The 23,166-nt window shown below is 38.0% G+C and overlaps 1 protein-coding gene across 3 annotated transcripts in view; it reads right to left on the bottom strand.

Annotated features, from left to right (window-relative positions):
• Positions 1–6,440: 6,440 nt before the first annotated feature.
• LOC132115305 (DDB1- and CUL4-associated factor 1-like) overlaps positions 6,441–23,166 on the bottom strand; it is a 32,949-nt gene continuing 16,223 nt past the window's right edge. The window contains exons 17-25 of one of the 3 annotated variants that reach the window (XM_059523695.1): positions 23,046–23,130; positions 22,392–22,625; positions 22,124–22,217; positions 21,365–21,469; positions 21,033–21,106; positions 20,753–20,845; positions 15,164–15,455; positions 7,388–7,447; positions 6,441–7,346 (exon numbers count right to left, since the gene is read on the bottom strand). In XM_059523695.1, the coding sequence (XP_059379678.1) occupies positions 7,389–7,447; positions 15,164–15,455; positions 20,753–20,845; positions 21,033–21,106; positions 21,365–21,469; positions 22,124–22,217; positions 22,392–22,625; positions 23,046–23,130 (1,036 nt within the window). In that variant the 3' untranslated portion in view covers positions 6,441–7,346; position 7,388. Of the gene's footprint in view, positions 7,448–15,163; positions 15,456–20,752; positions 20,846–21,032; positions 21,107–21,364; positions 21,470–22,123; positions 22,218–22,391; positions 22,626–23,045; positions 23,131–23,166 lie in introns of all 3 variants that reach the window. The other 2 variants (XM_059523694.1, XM_059523696.1) reach the window with 2 other exon arrangements.

The following is a 23,166-nucleotide window of genomic DNA, read 5'->3' as shown; positions in this document are numbered from 1 at the left end:
AAAAGCAATGTTTTATATGGTTACACTTTATTTTGACGGTCCCCTTAATCAATCGACTATTAGCAAATTTGCCACTACATCCCAACTAACTCTCATTTCAGTATTAGTATGCTCAAGAATGGTAGAATCTAGTTTGGTAGAATAAGATAATGTACAGTCGTGGCCAAATGTTTTGAGAATTACATAAATATTGGAAATTGGAAAAGTTGCTGCTTAAGTTTTTATAATAGCAATTTGCATATACTCCATAATGTTATGAAGAGTGATCAGATGAATTTCATAGTCCTTCTTTGCCATGAAAATTAACTTAATCCCAAAAAAACCTTTCTACTGCATTTCATTGCTGTCATTAAAGGACCTGCTGAGATCATTTCAGTAATCGTCTTGTTAACTCAGGTGAGGATGTTGACGAGCACAAGGCTGGAGATCATTATGTCAGGCTGATTGGGTTAGAATGGCAGACTTGACATGTTAAAAGGAGGGTGATGCTTGAAATCATTGTTCTTCCATTTTTAACCATGGTGACCTGCAAAGAAACGCGTGCAGCCATCATTGCGTTGCATAAAAATGGCTTTACAGGCAAGGATATTGTGGCTACTAAGATTGCACCTAAATCAACAATTTATAGGATCATCAAGAACTTCAAGGAAAGATGTTCAATTCTTGTAAAGAAGGCTTCAGGGCGTCCAAGAAAGTCCAGCAAGCGGCAGGATGGTCTCCTAAAGAGGATTGAGCTGCGGGATCGGAGTAACACCAGTGCAGAGCTTGCTCAGGAATGGCAGCAGGCAGGTGTGAGCGCATCTGCACCCACAGTGAGGACAAGACTTCTGGAAGATGACCTGGTGTCAAGAAGGGCAGCAAAGAAGCCACTTCTCTCCAAAAAAAACATCAGGGACAGATTGATCTTCTGCAGAAAGTATAGTGAATGGACTGCTGAGGACTGGGGCAAAGTCATATTCTCCGATGAAGCCCCTTTCCGATTGTTTGGGGCATCTGGAAAAAGGCTTGTCCGGAGAAGAAAAGGTGAGCGCTACCATCAGTCCTGTGTCATGCCAACAGTAAAGCATCCTGACACCATTCATGTGTGTGGTTGCTTCTCATCCAAGGGAGTGGGCTCACTCACAATTCTGCCCAAAAACACAGCCATGAATAAAGAATGGTACCAAAACACCCTCCAACAGCAACTTCTTCCAACAATCCAACAACAGTTTGGTGAAGAACAATGCATTTTCCAGCACGATGGAGCACCGTGCCATAAGGCAAAAGTGATAACTAAGTGGCTCGGGGACCAGAATGTTGAAATTTTGGGTCCATGGCCTTGAAACTCCCCAGATCTTAATCCCATTGAGAACTTGTGGTCAATCCTCAAGAGGCGGGTGGACAAACAAAAACCCACTAATTCTGACAAACTCCAAGAAGTGATTATGAAAGAATGGGTTGCTATCAGTCAGGATTTGGCCCAGAAGTTGATTGAGAGCATGCCCAGTCGAATTGCAGAGGTCCTGAAAAAGAAGGGTCAACACTGCAAATACTGACTCTTTGCATAAATGTCATGTAATTGTCGATAAAAGCCTTTGAAACGTATGAAGTGCTTGTAATTATATTTCAGTACATCATAGAAACAACTGAAACAAAGATCTAAAAGCAGTTTAGCAGCAAACTTTTTGAAAACTAATATTTATGTAATTCTCAAAACTTTTGGCCACGACTGTACATGCAAAGACACTTCAGTTTATCTGTTGGTTGACCATCAAAATAAAGTGTTAGCATATATTTACAGTAGCAGACATGCTAATACTCCAATGACCGCTAGTTGATATGTAGTTGCAGAGTTACTTATCAACAGCTGTCTAAAGGGTACCACCAAAATAATAAAAATGATATTACAATAAAAATAGTTCAAAGCAAATGTGTCATATTACACATTCAACTTATCTGATATCTGAACTTATGGCTATTTGAGATATATATATATTTTATTATTATTATTATTACTACTACTTATAAGTGGTCTTTGAACACTTTAAGTAGCATCAGAAAAATGGCAAGATATGAGACTTACAATAAATTATAACTATAAGAAATATCCATTGAAAAAGTGGATGCAACGTGTTCATTGTGTTATGAATCATCATACTCTTAAAAGCTATAACCACAAATAAGTAAAAATATATATTTAATTTCTGGAAGCTCTACTGCTGACTGTGTTTCTAGTGGTACACACTCTATGCAGGCATATCATTCTGCACATGTCTGTCACATTTCAGAGCAGGGCAAACTGTAATTTGGGTCTGTTTCACAGACTCTAGGATCTTATGTCAGCTGCTTCACTGTTGATTCTGCTGGGCTTTCATATGAGATTAAGGATTAAAATTTGGGGGTTAATATATCTTGGTCTGTTCACTCTAAAGTAAGGGTCATGAGCAGATTCTTTTGGACACTCATCATATGGAAACAACCTCAGCTTCTAACTCAAGTCTTCTAACTCATATCCAGTGTCTCTTGGTATATAGTAGATCAGGGGTAGGCAAGTTCGGTCCTAGAGAGCCGCAGACCTGCAGAGTTCAGCTTCAACCCTAATCAAACACACCTGAACAATCTTATCAATCCACTCAGGATTACTAAAGTACAGGCAAGTGAGTTTTTTTTCCAGAGTTGGAGCTGAACTGTGCAGGACTGCGGCTCTCTAGGAGCGAACTTGCCTACCCCTGGTATAGATGCTCTGGCACATGCATAGCCAATGTCATGCTTTTATTCCTTTCAACCAAACTGATCTTATCAGTTCTGGCAAGGGTACAGAAAGAGCATCTTCTTTTATCTCAAGTTTGGTTCTCAATCTGGTCAAATCTTTGGGTGATACTGGTCAAAACTGACCTGTTGTTCTAGGTTCACGGCGCAGTCTGGAATCCTCAACTAAGAATCTGGAATCTTTTAGTTTGACCCATGAACAGGGTTCTCAACCTGACTTATACCATTTCTAGGTCATGCTAGGGTTCTTTCCACTAGAAGGCTGTTGGTACAGTGAGTGAGTTCTTACTTGGCTGGGGGCAGTTAATTGTGTCTCATTTTATGCACATGATGAGATGGTTGAGACCTTACCGTTCTGTCAGTGTGCCTTCATGGAATGTGTCTGTGGTCCTAGAAGGCTTTAACAGGGCCTCTGTCTGATCAGAGTTAGCCCTTGAGAGGCCTTCGACCCAAAAGCAGTTTCTTTTAATGGCCCTTATATTTCTCAAACACAATGGTGACCCACCGGCTTTAACAGTGGGTTTGCACCAGGATTTTGCTCCTGTTGTCATTTTCATGTTTCACAGCAGCCTGTGCTAAGTTACAGGCTAGCTTCATGACAGTCTCTCATAGCATGGCATTTTGGTATAAGGTTCCCATAGCATCAGATACTGACGGAGAGTGAACCTGTGAAAAGGAATGTCTTTCCATACCCTTCATTTCAGCTGAGCTTTTTTCATAGAAATCTGGTTGGTGTTTAAAGCTGCTTTTGATTTTCACCCATGATTTATTGTGCAGTGGTCGGACCTAAAAGAGATAATTATATAATTGTATTTTTGTAATGATTATATTACTGATAATAAAAATAATTTATTGTATTTTTATTGGTGTTAAATGTTTTATTAATGTGATGTAAAAAAAAACATGCTCACAAACAACAAAGCCATTTTCCCCTTGGCTCAAATAAATGTACGAGAATAATGTCTCTTTTGTAACAAGCACTCAATTTCGTGAATAGGTCAGCTTGCAATTAAATTTTGATGTGGGATTTGATCTTGTAGTCGGTTTTAAAAATGTCCTCAATCATCATACACGCATAAGTGTCGCAGATTATGCGGTGATGTCATTATGAAATTATGGGAGGGGGGAAAACATTTTAGGGCCTACAATGATGTCTTTACCCTCTAATGTTCATGACAGTAATACCGTAACATTTCAGTTGTACACCGCTAAAATGACTTTTTTTCTGATTTGTGTTCTAGTTAACTGCCTAAAAAGCATGGAATCTAATTTACTAGTCTACTGAGTCTATTTTGTCTCATTGCACTGACAGTACCGAGATATAAATACAGCCCAGAAGTACTGATAAACTGAAACAGACTTGAGGTTGTGCTGACATCCATGTTACGAAATTCAAGGGTTTGTTGAGTGATTATTCTTGCCATTGTGCTGTTGGTAAAATGCACGAGCCACTGGCCAATGGCGTCTACATGGTTTTGTTTCAGGCAAATAAACTCATATGATCTGTCATAATGAACCGTTCATTCTCACTGTGTGGAGTTGGAGTTTGAGAAGTCTTTTTTTTTTTTAAAAGAGGTATACCCTGGACTACTTTACTGTATATATTTTTGTAAGAATTGGCATCTCACAAGACAAATCAGTTATTAAAATAGCCTTACTGGTAAATGTAGGTAATTTACCAAAGAAATATGATGGTTTTTAACAGTTATGACTGTTAAAGCGCCACCTATGGTCAAATTTACATTAAATGTTGCATGCTTGTTTAGAATTATCTGTCGAATACGCTCCCCGAGTTTAATGAAGTTTTGAGTTTTTCTTCTGGATATAATTGGCAATTTCCCTTTAAAACTGATGCTGTTGTCATTTACCAAAGTGCTAATACTCAATAAGCATGCTTACACACACACATGCACACACATTTTGTTGCATATATGGATTGTTGACAAACTATAGGTGACAATACTTATAAGTATTCTCAAGTATTCTCTTTTTATGGGTTTAGATGTCATTTTCAGGTTTCACTGTAATCATAATCGGGCATAATTGTAAAAACTAATATGTCTATATGAACAAAATGGTAAGCTATGGCTAAATATGATTTTATTTTAAGTTATAACAGTGATTTTATAATATCCAAGCATGAATCCATCAAACCTATGAACAGTACTCTTTTAGTGCATTTAATGAGCTCATTAGTAGTGAGTATAATTGCAATTTCTCATACAACACTGTGTATATATATATTTTTTTTACCTAATCTCGCTTACATTATACATGCTTGTTTAGAATTACATTTTGCATCTATTTGCACAGTTTTGAGAAATTGTAGGCTTTCTTTAAGGATTTATAGGCCTTTGGGTACCCTATGTAAAAAACATTACAAAACGACCGGTTTAAAGTTGTCCAAATACCAAATTTTAAGTCAATCAGACAAACGGTTGCACAGTTATAGTCATTTTTAATTTTTTTTCCATCTTATAGTGGCAGAGCTGCAAATTTTTTTTTTTTTTTTTATTTGACCAAAGATTGAGCTCATATCCATGTGTACCAAGTTTGGTAAAGATATCTCTTTCCGTTCTAGAGTTATAGCTTAAGTAACATTTGGATAATGTTAGCATAGACATTTAATGAAAATCGAAATCTAAACTCTTCAATAATTATTGATATTCAGTGTCCATAGAATATTTCTGCAGTGATTTGGTTCCAATCAGGCAAAAAACCTAGGACTAGATCGCAAAAGTAGGTTTCAGACATAACTCAATTTTGCGGGAAAAACATGCTTTGTAGAGAAAATCCTTCTAACTCCATTTTTGTTCGTGTTGACCCAATAATGTCTACCACAAACAGTGTACAAGTTAGGGCCAAAAATGTCTTTTTTTTTTTTCATTGTACCGCCCCCCTGTGGCCAATTGCGACGAGACTTTGACAAGACTTTTCTCCAAATTATCAAGTCTCTAGGCCTTACGGTTTGGTCTGCACGATCAGTTTTAAGGCGGAAGAATCTGAACATCTGTAGGCTTTATGGAGGGGAGTTCATTATATGAGTCAGCAGATGGACCTTTCTCCAGTACAATCAGGGGAAAGCATCAGTTTCATAAATCTTCGGCCATGTCCACATGTACATGGGTATTTTCTACTTCGGTTTTTAAAAAAATTCTCAGTCCACATTAAAACGCATAAGCATGCTATGAAGCACTGTCAAGAGCATGGCAACAGGTGGCGATATTATCAACTGTAAAGCCATGTTGGCCAGTCAGAAGCCTGAAAAGGTTTCCAGTAGGCGGAGATAACAGTGCATGATCTGACGTCACAATGAAAATATAAGTGTCAAATAATTTCATGTATAGCCCCAAACTCAAGCCCATTTCGAGCTGCACATGAGTTGAAACAGATGAGATGGAAGAGGGAAAACACAAATTATCCAAAGATCTCCAGGACAGATTTGAGAGTCACTGGTTATGGCAACTGAGATCCTTTCTGCTTGTGCTAAAGAGTGCCCCATCAGGTGATGCAGACTATGTCTACGTTTGTTAATACGACAGGCGAGAAGAAACTAAGTCCAAAAGGACCTTAAAACAAGTTAAAACCACATCAGGCAAACAGGTTTTAAAGGTAGTATTTTCAGATGCATGGTGAACCGAGTTTGATGACAGTGACAGCTTTGTAATCAGAGGGATGTCTCTAAAAAACAGTAACAATTTACTCTGGTTTATTGTAATAACATTCATAGTAAAAATATTTTTAATACATTTTGTACATAATGTTGCCTTAGATCTTTAATTTTGGAAAGGCATGAACAAAAAATTCAACCATAAAGTAAATGGAGGCTGTACACAGATGCTTAAAAATGTTTAACTTTTTATGAAATGAGGTTTAAGAAGCAAACGGGTGCAACTAAAAGTGCAACAGTTTACTTCCTCCAAAAGAGCAGCAAACGCTGCAGATCTGAGCACAGGTCCGAGGTACCACAGGCCTTTAGTCCTTTATGTGAATTTAGACATCAACTGAAATTATTGCTCATTAAACGTGGTGCAACATCTTCAATCCAATCAGTCAGCTGACAAAATGGGCCTTAAAAGAGCTTTCTTGTAAAATTAAACCGAAGCTATGGCTAACAAAACTACCATTCAAAAAGCAAAGGTGGATGAACTAGATGTCTAAGCAACTAGATTTTCAGATGAATCAAACTCAAGAGATCAGATGAGGAGTGGTGGGCAGGTCAAAGGTCAATGACATACATGCACATCTGCACACGCAAACAGTGCATCCAGTGGATCAGCGCTACCCAGAACTCCTCTAGACAGTGGTCAACCAACACAAGAAAACACGCAAGACGGGCAAACCACAGTGTTGAAAAGACTCGAAATCTATCAGTACACCTTCAAAAATGGTCAGACGTTCCAAGAGGGCAACGCTGTAGAAAGAACTTTACCAAAACAAACATCAGACAAGTTACATTGGTTTTAGGCGAGATGTCCTTATATAAAACTATGTTTTGTTTACAATTTTCCAGCAAGTCCATACATGTTATTTTCGGGGCCACGTGTATGTAGACCATCCACACCACAACCTGACACTCTCAGATCTTCTCACTGAGCTTCAAGACTGGTTGAACACTTCCACTGTGGTTTTGGGAAGGATCACTCGTTCAGGGAAAGGATGATGTCATCTTCCAGGTCGGAGTTATCAGAGCTGTCTGCTACAGGAATAAGAGAACAACATTTCAGACAGCACAGGAGAAAAAGCTGACAGTAATGAAAGAAAAAGAACATGCAAGAAATTACACGACACAAACATTTAGTCATGGCCAATAGCAAACAGCTGCTTTAACTGTATAACCTGTCACTGTCAAAGTCTGCTTTGATAATCGATTAGAATCTGTGTCCATCATCACCTGCTGGAGGCCAAAAGTGAAGAATGAATATTCTTTCGATAGCACTGTACTCATCTGCTTCATCAGGACGGACAAACCACAAAACTAAACCTTTTCAGCCACAATGCTTTGAGGGAAGCATTCCCAGGAGTGTTTAGCAATATATCACATGGCTTTTTCAATCATCAGCAATGACAACTTTTTCTGTTTGTATTAGAGTTAATCTTGTCAGCAATGTTTAATTCGGTTTTAAGGGGGTCGCACACCAGATGAGAAGCGCAGCTCAGCGCCACGTCTTTAAAATTCGAACACATTATTCTCTATGAGTGTACACACACCGGCGGCACCATTCGGCGTCTTAATTTGATGTATATGTTGGGGTTTTTAGAGAGAGCGAGCGAGCGCGTGTGAAAGCAAAAAGCTGGGCAGAGTATGTATCCGTTTAACAGAAAAGCTCTGATTGGGGGATTTGAGCTCTTGATATCTGAAAACCACAAACATGAACGCTCACATAATAGTGTATTGTACAGCAGTCCCAAATGTTTTGGCTCCACTTTTTTCATCAAAAATAGTTTATGTAGTGAAACTACATTTTAGTCTTTTTTTCATTTAGTCTGTTATCTGAATATCATCTTGTCATCGCCTCGTTTTCGCCAGGAGAAAAACTCTTTGACAAACATTTTTGGTCAGTTTTTGTTAACAAAATCACACCTTTATCATCCAATAGATCAAATTTCAGCGACATTTCACATGAAAACAGGCCCATCGTTCACGGTCATTAGCGATGAGATGTATAAAGAGCAGCTCACACAGACAGCTTTTCTGTTGGTCAACACAGCCAATTCACATGAACAACGCCAACACGACTTTTGCCCTCACACACAAACTTCTGATCTGATCGCACACATGACCATTGCAATGACTTAATTTAGCTCATTAATTTTTCATAGAACAATGGTATGCATGACCGCAGTTTTAATTTGATGGTGCCGAGAATCATGGCGGAGAATCCCTGGACACTCAAAAAAAAAATAAAAAAATACAATTGTATGCAAACGTGTAAATTGCACATAATACAGTTTTTAAATTTACTTCTAAATAATACAATTTATAAGCTATTTGTTAAAATACATTCAATTACACAATGGCTGTCATAGCATGTTTCATAACAGATTCATTTAAACATACTGTACATGTAATAATTAAGACGAACAAGTTTAGTCAAATATAATGAGTATATGGTGTAACATTTCACAAAATGCTCCTCTCTAGACTTAATTTCTCTAGTGAACTAATGAGTTGTGGACACTGATGACTTGCTGAGGTAAATTAAATGCTCTGTGACATTATATTTCCACGCTGTATTGATGTCTTTCTGCGGTTGACGCACTGAATGAACAAATACATGAGGCCTGAGATGTTCAGTCATCAGCGGTTAACACCTGGACGTTTTTCCAGGGAAGGGGAAGCACACATGACCAGGGGCGTCGGACTGGGGGGGTAAAGGGTACCGAGTACCCAGGGCCCGAGGCAGGGGGGGGGCCTTAGAAGTCAGTTTTCTATACATACATATACATGCACTAACATTTGTATAGCATTTATGTACAACTAAAAAAGTTCCTGTGCAAAACTAAACTTGTAGTTAGGCGCTGGTTTGGTATAAAAAAGTCATTTTCATGCTGTGCAGGGCCCCACACCCCTCTCGAATCAATGCAAATGGTACGACCCGCAGGTCAGGTGCTTCTGCTGCGGACCCGCGGTGATTGAATCAGTTGATGAGACAGGAGCTGGAGTGAGCCGTGAAGAGTCATGTCTCTCCTTAAGAAAGGAAAATCAGGGGCTCAAAAACGAAAAGAGAAGCAGAATAAAGAGAGAAGGGCAAATGAGGGCAAGCAGTTGCTCACAAATTTTTTTGAAAAGAGAGGTGAGCTCCAAATGCATCATCAAGCATTGACATTGTTTTAACATAAATATCTACTCCCGGTAGAATAGCATACATTTATGTTTGCATTTATGAATAATATACCAATACTTTATAGTATCACACCCTTCATAGCGAGCAAACAATGTTTCTGATTATTGCATGGCTTGGCTGAATTCCAATGTAGAATGCGGTCTGTTATTTCTTGATAACAGACCGCTGCGAAGTATAACAGACCGTTGCCATGAAAAACAGCGCGTTGCTATGGACGCGGAACGGACTATTTTCTTTGGCGGAAGTAATACAATTGTTTTTAAATCAATAAACTCCTTTTTAAATCAATAATTCGTGGCAAATTATTTATTTATTTTGTGGGTAGCCATGTAATAAGCGGGATAATGTATAGAGAGGCGGTCGTTATAGCGAATAACAACCCCGACAGGCTGAACAGGACCCCGACACGAAGCGGAGGATAATGTAATCTAACGTTATACATTATCCCTTACGTAAATAACAGGGAGTGAGAAGCAGACGGAGCTCAACACACTGCCACTCCAGGCAGCTGCCTAAACGCTTGTCTCCTCTTCTGCTGCAGTTCTCCCCACTCTCAGAGTCAGAAGTTTACATGAAAACACTGTATATTTCCCTCCATTGTCAAAATCTAACACCCGAGAAAACACAGATCGTTAGCGCCTATTTTACCGCATTGTTATGCAAATTAGCTCGCACACGCTCTTACATTAAGTACAGGATTGTTCTCAGTATAATAATGCACATCTTAATGATTGAAAAATGACTTATTTTAAAACATAATTCAAAGACTGAATGTCTAGTTTGGCGGTTAGTTTACCCTGTGATTCTATAGTCTAGTCTGCATTTATTTTAAACAGACAAATAATCATCAATTATCTTGTACTTAGCCTACACTTTAAAAAAAAGGTATTGTGACAATAAAGGATATTTTAGCAACCATTTGAAGCCATATATTTCAGTTTCAGAGTCAGACCCTGCAGCAGCAGGCCCCTCATCATGGCTAGGTGAAAGCAGTGACAGTGAGACAAGGTGAGCTTTTTAACACTTAGTAATTAGTAATTAAGTGTTAAGAGGAAATAAGCAAAATTAGTACATTGTTATTGTACACATTTAAACTTTAAAGTGTAATTACTAATTACAGTTTAAAGTTTAAATGTGTACAATAACAATGTACCCATTTTGCTTATTTCCTCTTGTAGCAGAGGCAGAAATAGAAGATGAGGTTGATATAAGTGATCAGAGGGAAAGTGAAGAATGTGATGAAGGTAGTCAGGAGCAGGAGGACAGAGCTGAAGAGGAAAGAGAAGAGAATGAGAGACTTAGGGATACTGGAGAGGGATTGTCAGAGGACCCAGGATTATGGCCAACAACTCTTACTGATAAGCACAGGAAAACTATTGTTTAAATGCTAGCCAGTGAAGGTGGAGCAAAACCTGGTATTGGAAATATCACACCTAAAGATATGGAGGGCAAACCATTCCCAACTTACCTTCAGTATGTAAAGTCCGCAAATGGCCGTGAGAAAATCAGAAGAGATTGGCTTATATATAGTGAAAGTGCAAAAGCTCTATACTGCATCCCATGTCTGCTCTTCTCTCATGAGTAGAAAACACCATCAAAAAGTGCACTAAATAGCAAAGATGGGCTTAAAACAGCAAATGTCAGATGGAAAAAAATGTATGAAAAGTTTCCAAAACATGAGACACATGCCCCCCATAAGCAGTGCTATTTAAAATGGAAAAGTTTTCAGCACTCCATATTGGCAGCAGGAGGTGTGGATAGTCACGTTGAACGACAAATACTGACAGAAATTGAAAAGAACACATTATTATTGGAGAGGCTTTTGGATGTGACCATTCATTTGGCTTCAAGAAATCTTGCATTCAGAGGCAAAACCCTGGAACTAGACAATGTCCATAATGGAAATTTTCTCGGCACTCTTGAGTTGTTAGCACATTATGACCCCATTTTACATGAGCATCTTGAAAAAGTAAGAGAAAAGAAGAAGGCATCACGGCTAACTCATTACCTTAGTCCTGAAACACAGAATGAGTTCATTGAACTATGTGGCAAAAAAGTTCTGAACAGCATTCTTGCAGAAAGAGAAGAGGTAATTTATTACTCAGTGATCTGTGACTCTACACCTGACATATCTCACACAGAGCAAAATGTGCTACTACTAAGATATGTGCATCAAGACAAAAACAGTGGTGTTTGGGAGATGACAGAAAGATTCCTCCAGTTCAAAGACTTTAATAAAAAGTCAGGCAAGGAAATTTCACAAATGATCCTAGACATGTTGAAAGACAGCGGCGTACCATTGGAAGACTGTCGAGGGCAAGGGTATGACAATGGTGCGAATATGTCAGGCAAAGTGAAAGGTGTTCAGGCTCAGATTTTACAACAAAACCCAGTTGCAACATACAGTCCTTGTGCATCCCACACTCTCAATCTGGTAGGAGTACATGCTGCGCAGTCCTGTCCTCAGGTTTCGACTTTTTTTGGATGTATTAATTGTCTGTACACATTTTTCAGCGCCAGTCCAGAACGATGGGCAATTTTGAAAGACAAAACTGGTTGCTCTCTTCATCGTCTGTCAGAGACTCGTTGGAGTGCTCGTATTGCGGCTGTTCGAGTTGTGGCGACTCATTTGCCTTCAATTATTGAAGCATTAGACAGTGTAATTGCCAACTGCAATCTGACCAATGAGGCAAAATATGAGGCAAATGGTCTTAAAGATTATTTTTCAAAGTTTGATGCAGTTCTTCTCCTCACTGTATGGGTAAAGATTCTGCAGTGCATTGAGAATCGAAATATTATTCTTCAAGCAGGAAATATTTCACTGGATGTGGAGGCTGCAAACATCGCAAGTTTAAAAGAGGAAATGCAAGCACTTCGCAATGAATGGGACAGCCTGCTTGGTGAGGCCACACTGGTTGCTCAGGCAATGGAGATCCCAACTCAGTTCAAAGGTGAAGATAAAAGAAAGAAGAGAAGAAAAAGGATGTATGATGAGACAGAAGGGGATACATCTGAAGAAAATGCAGAACAAGCATTCAAACATAACATATTTTATGTGGCACTGGATTCTATTATAAGTGACTTGACCTCAAGGTTTCAGACCACAGCATCTGTATGTGACACATTTGCAGCTTTTCTCAAGATTACTGACATGACAGAAGATCAGATGAAGATTTCGTGTCAAACTCTAATAAAAAAATACAACAAAGACCTTACAGCAGAATTTGAAAATGAAATGCTTCATTTAAAAGCAATTCATGGTGAATGCCATATACAAAATGCAGCTAGAAAGCATTTTTGGAGATGTTTGCATTGGCTTGAGGATCTTTTGTACACTACCAGTGACTGTTGCTGGAGGGGAACGTGCTTTCAGTAAACTTAAACTTGTAAAGAACTATTTAAGATCAACAATGTCCCAGGATAGACTGAACAGCCTTGCCATACTCTCTGTAGAAAGTCAGTTGGCCAAAAAACTGGACTTTAAAGACCTGATCAGCAAATTTGCGCATGCAAAGACCCGTCAATGGGCATTTAGTAAAAACTGACTTAGTTTGTGTTTCAGACCAAAGTTTTTCTCATTTGGTATGGTCATTTTCAGAACTGCTTTACAGTATATTTGATTTAGTCCAGGTTTGGACCTGCTAGACCTTTTGTCATCTCAGTAAGTAGTACTTTCGACAATAAAACAAAAATATATTAATCAGAGTGTGGCCTATTTTGTTTACATTTTAAGTGTTTTTATGATAAAAATGCAATACCTTACCCATTGGTATCACTATGGTATTGGGGGCCCAGCAAGATGGTTTGTACCCAGGGCCCAAAATTTGGTGCTACGCCCCTGCACATGACTGTGACAACTTTAACATTTGAAAGGATACTATGGCAAAGTTATTGCTTTCTTTATTCAAACGGATTTTCTTTTTCATGAATATATGGTTGAAGTGAAGAATGAAAGCTGTATCATACACTTGGAAAATGCTGAGTAGGGGTGTGATAATATACTTAGCTCATGAGATGAGACAAAATACTGATACTTGGCTCACTAGAACAAAACAATATTTAATACTACTTTTAAAAATTTTTAAATGACAAAATATTTGTCTTTTAATTACAAAAATTAAAACAATGCCGTTGTATTTAGAAATGTTTTAACTAATCTAGGGATGTAACTAATGATTATTTTGGTAATCGAGTAATCTACAGATTATTTTGACAACGTTTTTAGTAACACAAACAGACCTAAGTGAAAAAAGTGCTTTAGTATGACTATTTATATATAAATTAATGATGAGGCAATAATAATTGGCTTAAATAAAATATCAAAAGCAAGTAATTACATGGTTTTATTGAACAACACTGTTAAAATAATATTACTTCTATACATAATAGGAACATAACCAATTTAAGTACATTATGTATTATAACAAATACCTGCAGATGGCGCCAACAGCCTGGTGACGTTTCTCTTTACAGCATTATGAAATGATGTTTAAATCCATAAAGTTTTAATATTTGGCCACATGCAAACTCAAACTTTTATTTTGAAATTGTGATGTACAATACTTGGCATATTTAGACCTAGGCTGATGTATTCTCCTGTGTTGGCAAAGGTCTATAAATGATTTACGTTCACAAATCTAGTGAGATAATGCACACTGATGAATGTTAAGCAATTCAAAATGAATGCAAGTTACCATCAACAGATCATGGGGGAACAGGACCTTTCCAAATATCCAGGTAAATTTGTTGTGGCGATCATATCATTCTTATGGAGATGACATGATTACTCTGAGCGGTTTACAAAGTTTTCCTGTATAAATATGCATTAGATGGACATCTTTGACCATTCGAGCCTCGCAGCTTTTTGTCATGTTTCTTCATTCATCAGGGATTGGATACTATTATGTGTCTCGTGTTTATAAGAGCAAAATATTCTGATCGGCTAATAATGTTAGTTTGGTTGAGAGTGAAAGCTGTGCTCCTCTCATACCATTGGTAAGCAAACTCATGGACTTGAAAGTGATATCAATTACCGTGTTTTTTGGACTATAAGTCGCTCCTGAGTATAAGTCGCATCAGTCTAAAAATACATCATGATGAGGAAAAAACATAAGTCGCACTGGACTATAAGTCACATTTATTCAGAACCAAAAGAAAACATTACCATCTCCAATTGCACCCTCTTGCGGCTTTAGACGGTAATGATTTCTCTTGGTTCATGTCAAATTTATTTTGATAAATAAGTCGCACCTGACTATAAGTCGCAGGACCAGCCAAACTATGAAAAAAAAGTGCGACTTATAGTCCGGTTTAAATATAGGATTTTTTTTTTTTCCGCAGCCAAACGCTGTATGCTGGAGATCCGGCACGGTGTATGATATATGTATGCTACAGGTGTGACGGTACACGTATTCATACCGAATATACTCTCTGATGTGGTGACAGACCACAGCTCACAATAAATGAAGAGCATTTACCAAAATATTAGACTGTTAGGTTTCATTAAAGCATCAAACTTTTCACTTTTCTATGTATGTGTGGTGTGTGCATGTTGTCAAACAACTCACTGTTGTCTAGAACAAGCTCCACATCTCGCTCATTGTCATCAGAATCCTCATCATCATCGTCATCATCGTCGTCGTCATCATCATCATCGTCATCGTCATCATCATCATCTGCCTCTTCATCCAGCAGGCGAGCCACCTCCTCATCATCAGATGGAGAGAAATCCTGCTCGCCATCCTCCTCTTCCTCTCCGTTATTCTCGTTCTCCAGCTCTGCCAGCAGTGGGTCTGTATCGATGTCATCTATGTCATCATCAGAGTCATCGTCATCTTCATCATCCTGATCATCCTCCTCCTGAGTCAAACAAACGTTTTATGATCAAGTTTACAGTGACCAAGAGTAGAAGAACTGAAACTCATTCCTAAGGCACTTTTCGTTCGAAAATCGATTGCACAATCGATCGGACCAACCAAAAAAAAGTTTCGAAAATGAAAATAGGGAATCGATTTTAACCAAATATATACACTATTAATTTTAAAAGAATTAAACAATTAAAAAATATAGATGTAACAAAACTCACAAAAAAGCAGAAAAAGAAAATAAAGAAATCTGAAAGTTCATGTAGGCGTTGCAAAAGCTAGACAGAAAAATACCAGCAATTTTACTCGCCTATAAGACCCAGTGTCGTCGAAAGCGACCTCTTACAGGAGATGATGAGTTATGATAAGGAGCCAGCTTTTGTGGTGGAAGATTGGCAGTAATACCCCCACCTTGCACAGCTGGCAATGAAGTACCTGAGTGTCCCTGGGATAGGAGCACATCTTCTCAACAGCAGGACATATAAGTTAGTGAATAAAAAACGCTCTGCTCTGGACCCCGAAAATGTTGATCGACTTGTTTTCCTGTCCAATACATTTGTAAAGGCCCTAGCCTTTTTGCGCATTTCATTATGCCTGCCTAGTGCGGTTACGTTCAATAAAAAACACACAAGTAGGGCTGCACCGATCACGATCGGCCGATCGTTAATGCGCATCTCATCAGTAAAGCCGGTTCTCTAATCAACGGTAAATTCCCTCAGGTGCGTGATTTCACTTAGAGCAGCTGTTACTACACAGAGCTGTTGTTAACTGACTAGCTGCGCAAATAAATGCTGATAATGAACGTGGATTTGCGCAGCTTGTTAACAACAGCTCTGTGTAGTAACAGCTGTATGGGATGAAATTAGACTCAATATGATCAATAGATGCATGCAAAAATATCAATGTACTACATCAATTTTATACATGTATTTTACGATCCACAAACAAATGACTTTCAATTTGATTCGGGATTAAATGATTGTGCAGCGATTTGTACATATACAGACATGTTTACGAATAAAAATGTTCTGTTCTGCATTAATATATCAAACTGCTCGTGCAAAAAGGATTCCATGCATACGTGGATCAGGTGACACGCGTGCATTAATTGACCTCTAGTTCGAGTCGATCTTGTTCGGTTCATTTGGATTTTGAGACTTCATTCATCCAATTGGATTCATCCAATCCACACACACACGGCTCGCGATCCACGCACAGCTGAGCCACAGAGAAACATGACCACTAGATGGCGCTTCAGCCCCACTCACGTGCGCATTCAATTGTGTACAGCTTTATGAATGTTACATTGGGTTTTCTTTGTTTCTTTTTGGTTTGGCTATTCTCCTCTGCCCGTAGAAATACAATAAAGATGTTTTATTGAACTTGTTCTATCTTAACTTGTCTTAAGACACAGAATAGCTTATATTAATTTGGCCAAACAAAAACTTCGTGACATAGCCTACCATGTTTTTTTTTTTTTCGTTCAGCCTGAGCTCGGGTCAAGCACATGAAGAGGACAATTTGTTTCATGTGAAGAAGATCATGAATTTATATGAAATATATAATAGTATGTAGCATTCAAATTCAAGTAGCCAACATCGTGAAATGGAAACATTTGTATTCGTGCCAAATGAGTGAGTAAGGAAGAAGATTATATTGATTAATATAATTATATATATATATATTATATTATATCCAGAAAAATGTAGAAATAAAATATTCATAATAAAAATAATTAAATATAGAGAATAAAGTCGTTCATCAGTCAACTTCATCTTTTCAGCCGACACTGACTCAGAAAATAGTTCAGTAATAAGTAGCCTATATAAAATGTTCTAGCTATTTATGCGATCCGCTTGAACGCGGAATAGTAGATAGCCTATAAAACACTCGTTATAATTAACTATAAATGTGCGATCACTGATGGCTTAAATGAGCGATTATAATAGCACTTTTAATAATAACAATAACAGTAATAATAATAATAATAATAATACAAGGAAGGAATAAACTGACAGCGTGCTGTTGAATTACATAAAAACATGGTAGGCTATGTCACGAAGTTCTTGTTTGGCCAAATTAATATAAGCTATTCTGTGTCTTAAGACAAGTTAAGATAGAACAAGTTCAATAAAACATCTTTATTGTATTTCTACGGGCAGAGGAGAATAGCCAAACCAAAAAGAAACAAAGAAAACCCAATGTAACATTCATAAAGCTGTACACAATTGAATGCGCACGTGAGTGGGGCTGAAGCGCCATCTAGTGGTCATGTTTCTCTGTGGCTCAGCTGTGCGTGGATCGCGAGCTGTGTGTGTGTGGATTGGGAAAGGCTCAAAATTCAAATGAATCAAATAGAATTGACTCAGAAGAGACACTGATGAATGCGCACACGTCGCCTGATCCACAAACGCACATTTTAATCCCTACATGCACAAATTATGATAATTTTTAATACAAACTAATGTTTGTATTCACAAATACGTCTCTATTTGAACAAAATGCTGCACATTAATTAGGGATGTCCAGATCCGATCACGTGGTTTCAGACTCGATCGGAATCGGACGTTACCTCCCGATCAGGACTCGGATATATATATATTCTCATTAATTTTTAACACATCTATTGTTATGCGGTGGCACAGAGTTAGACCCTTTTGACTCCACACAGAAACAGCAACGCGTGCGGCATGACATCACTTTGTTTTCAAGAGCTGGTGTGAATAAATATAGATTCAAACTCAAAGAGACATGATAGTTTGCGCATGACCTGATATTTCATTCGGACTCAGGATACAGCGAGATGAACATCACAGAGCGCTAAACTCTCATGCAGTGTGTGTTTCATTCATACTCGAAGCCGGAGCGCGCTCTCGCGCTGATATCAGGAAATTCCTAATATGGACAAAAGCGTCCAGCTATGCTGTGGTGCGCACAGGAAAACAGAAACTTATGCAAACACGAAGACATTAATATACGAACAAGACAATAAATTGTTCTTCAAGTCATCTCCAGCAGGTGATAAGTAAAGTATGAACAATGCAGTGCTGATTGACATAGTATTTATTACAGTATAGAAACTATTCTGCATTATTATGTGATAAACAGCGTTTGTAGTATATAAACAAATCATTATTATTTGTTATTGTCCAGCATTTATAGATTTCTAAGCCAATTAAAAGCTAGAAAATAAGAGAAAAAATAAAGTTGCCTATACTACCAGTCAGAAGTTTTTGAACAGTAAAGCTTGTTAATGTTTTTTTTTTTTAAGAAGTCCCTTCTATTCACCAAGCCTGCATTTATTTGATCCAGAGTACAGCAAAACAGTAAGATTTTGAAATATTTTTACTAGCCTATTTAAAATAGCTGTTTTATATTTGAATATATTTCAAAATGTAATTTATTGAAGATCCTGGATCTTTTTTTTCGCTCTTCTTTATTCTTTTTTTATGTATTATAGAAGTATCGGATCGGTACTCGGTATCGGCAGATACTCAAAATCAAATGACTCTGACTCGAGGACAAAAAAACCTGATCGGGACATCCCTAACATTAATGTAAATCTTAACTCTGCAGACACCGGTTGAAAAGCATTTGTTTCAGTGTAGTGACGCACATTCCCAAACTTTTCAAATCGTGTACACGTTCATGAATTGCACAGGGTCTTGTTCCTTAGTAGTTGTGTGTGTGTGGGACGTGAAATGCTGAAAACTGCGAAAATGAAGTCTCAAAATCCAAATGAACCGAACAAGATCGACTCGAACTAGATGTCAATTAATGCACGCGTGTCACCTGATCCACGTATGCATGGAATCCTTTTTGCACGAGCAGTTTGATATATTAATGCAGAACAGAACATTTTTATTCGTAAACATGTCTGTATATGTACAAATCGCTGCACAATCATTTAATCCCGAATCAAATTGAAAGTCATTTGTTTGTGGATCGTAAAATACATGTATAAAATTGATGTAGTACATTGATATTTTTGCATGCATCTATTGATCATATTGAGTCTAATTTCATCCCATACAGCTGTTACTACACAGAGCTGTTGTTAACAAGCTGCGCAAATCCACGTTCATTATCAGCATTTATTTGCGCAGCTAGTCAGTTAACAACAGCTCTGTGTAGTAACAGCTGCTCTAAGTGAAATCACGCACCTGAGGGAATTTACCGTTGATTAGAGAACCGGCTTTACTGATGAGATGCGCATTAACGATCGGCCGATCGTGATCGGTGCAGCCCTACACACGTGGCCTGTTCTCAACTTCAATTAATTTAAAGTTTCAGTTTTTGAACAGTTGATTTTAAATGGATTGAATCATTATTTAAAATAATCTTGGAGAGTTTTGAATTGCCTAAATCATAAATGCAGCCGGGTTGAAGCCTGCAGTGATGTTTTTCGTTTATGTTATGGCTGCCGTCACCTCTGCATATATATTTTTTCGAGAATGTTGCACTCCTGTTGCTGTTTGTTATTCTGCACGAAACTTCATGCCAATAAATAAGAAATATTGCTGACTTGTGTGTTTCCAGCGCTCTCTTTATGTTCGTCTGTTATTTGGCGTTGAAAAGGGAAACGTCTTTTTTTTTTAGACATGGAAAATCGATTTTACAATCGATTCAATGAACACTTATGTCTTAAAAATCAAAAATGATTTTTTCACGAAAGTGAAAACCCTACTCATTCCTGACCTCCAGAAAATCTATAAAGTGTGAACCGTGTCAGAGCCAGTCACACGGATGCTAGCTGTGTAGCACCTGTACCCTCTGAACAATCCCTTTATAGCTTTATAGCTTTCATAAATGATTATACTGCCTTACTGAATTAATATAAATCAATGTGCTGCTTTGAACTGATCTGCACTGTATACAATACATCAACTATATAAATAAATGTGACTTGAACATTTTTGTTCATTTATTGTCAAGAGATGGTAACCACTTTTGTCACTTCTGTAAAACCCAAACCCTGTATTTTAAACCTACAGATTGTTTTTCATGAGGCAGAACCACCATTGATCGCGAAGGTCAGTATATTCTCTTATTACAAATATCAGAACACGAGTCCTAGAACTATTTAAGCTACACTGAACTGACTGGTCTTACAGTTGTGTTCAGTCAATAAATGAGTTAATAATTCAGTAAATTATGCCACCCGTGTGATGTGAGTCGGCTACAATCACAGAAACTGTCAGAATTCACAGAATGGCTCATTGTTGCAAAAACTTCCCCCATACACACAGACAGCTACATTTCTTACATAAATGCTGTTTGCATCAGTCTCACCTGATCCTCCTCATCCTCTTCCTCCTCAGCGAGTCTCTGGCGACCGACTTCATACAGCCGACACACAGTGTCCATATTTATTGAGTCCTGATTCTGTTACACACATTCACATTGAACACCAAACAGAGTTTTTGCTGTCATACAAGATAAATATGGCATGGATGTAGAGTTCAGTGAAGTGTAGAATTGTAGCTTCAAAGAATTTTGTTCTGTAAAGACAATTTTGTTCACTTTTGTTGAACTTGAGGTAATATTGAGATATTTAGAAAGCACAGCATACCTCAATGACAGCCAGATAGCAGTCTTTAGTGTCTGTGCACAGGTCAAAAATGTTCCTCTTCACATCAATGGTGGCTGAAAAAGCAAGCAGACCATCATCAAGATCTTCATCAGCTCATTACAGAAACATTTTCCATCAAGTGATCTCTTTGGACAGCATGTGACGTGCTACTAATCACACCAGTTTAATATTGGTCTCTCAGTTGGTTTACAGTAAGGGCATATCTTACAGGAAGCATCTATCTGCTTATTTTATAGAGAGAGAGAGACAGACTTTTAGATACTTAATATTTGCAGCTTTTACAGAGAATGAAGATAGAAATACAGTCATACCGATGGGTTTATAATCAGTGGCATCAAAGGTCCTGAAGGACGAGCCGAATGGACTCTTCATCTGCTGCTCCATCATATCATCCTCATCATCAGCCTGCAACATGGCTACAACACACTCCAGAACATCAATCAAATATTTAATACCTCCACACATAACAGGCATTTCATTAAAAGCAAGAGAGCATGCAATTTTGCAGAATAAAGCACTGTGAAGAGCAAGTCAGACCAAAGATCAGTGCATTCATCATTCATTGAAAACAATGAATTGGTATTTGAGGCATGGCATGGTGCTTCTCCTCCAGCATGCAAACACTTTGAGTGATTGGCAAAAAGGCCCTTGATAAGATAAGAGGTGACCAGGAATGGTCTGGTTAAGATCAAGACGTCTGATGTGGAGCTGGGAGAACAACCAGACTCAAACTAAGACAAACAAGTCCTGAAAATGTCCACAGACCTTCCCCACCCAACCGGACAAGGGTTTGAGACGATCTGCAGAGACCAATGGCAGAAATATCCCCAAATCCAAGATTGCAAAAGAAGCTCAAAAATAATCAAGGCTGTCGAAGTTAAGGGTCTGAATACTTATGAATACTTTGTTTGTTTGCAAAGTTATCACAAATCTTTGTTTCTGCTTTGTCATTATGGAGCATGGAGTGTAGATGGATGTCATTTAAATTAATGCAAAGCGTAATAGTATAAACAAAATGAGAGAATAAAAGGAAAAAGAAATGATCTGAATGCATTGTGTGCGCGTCTCACCTCCATAAATGACAGTTCCATTGTTGTTGAAGACAATCCTACACTGATCAAGCGCTGGTACTGTGTGAAGAAGATGAAACGTCCTCAAATCCCACTGGAGCTCCAGTTAAAGCAAACCCCTTCAAGAAGAGGTTCACCCACCCAGCATTAAATAATCAACTAGTAATTAACCAACTAGTTAACTAAAACCTCATTAACAACAACAGAAGGAAACACAATATCAGGAAAACAAGCCCCCGTCAGTGGTTTGCGGAGCAGAGAAGGATACGATCTCTGTGTTGATGATGACCTCTAAACCATTGGGATGGAAAACACCGCTGATGTTCATGTTGAACTTGTCAAACTTATGGATGGCCTGAGAGGTGCGGACATCCCACATGACACCGTCGTTCAGGACCAGGTCGTCCGTGGGGTTAAACGTGGCACAGTTGCGCTTGTAGTTGTTGGCTAGGTCAGGGTTATTGAGGGTCAGGAGCTTCTGTCCAGACTGGATGTCATATATCTGCAGAAATACACAGAGATGCATGAGAAAGACTAGATTTTGATCACATACTGCGGTCAAAGTTACATATACCATGCAGGGTGTTGATAATTTTTAACAAAAAAGTATCATAAAAATTGCATGCTTCATGTTATTTTCATTATTATTTTTATTCATTTATTAAATGAATTATAATGTATTTATTATTAGATTATAATTATATGATTTTTCATTTATTTTCATGTTATTATGCTCTTTTGTTGATTTTGATTGCTTCCATTGTCCTCATTTGTAAGTCGCTTTAGATAAAAGCATCTGCTAAATGACTAAATGCTATTTAATTAACATGCCTATATGCAGAGGTCAGCGTGTTAAAAACCTGTGTCTTAACTCATGAATGAAAGGCAAGTGTTAAAGGTAATGGTTAAAAAGGTGACTTGCATGTGCGATGTGTTCTTTTGTTCCTATGACTCTGTCCTGAGAGAGTTTGCTGAACTCCACATAATGATCGTCCAGGAATGAATGCCTACAAATAAATGAGTTCAACTTAAAAAAGAAAAGA

This window comes from Carassius carassius, chromosome 34 (assembly GCF_963082965.1).
Source record: "Carassius carassius chromosome 34, fCarCar2.1, whole genome shotgun sequence".
Lineage (NCBI taxonomy): Eukaryota > Metazoa > Chordata > Actinopteri > Cypriniformes > Cyprinidae > Carassius > Carassius carassius.
This window is presented reverse-complemented; position numbering and strand designations above follow the sequence as displayed.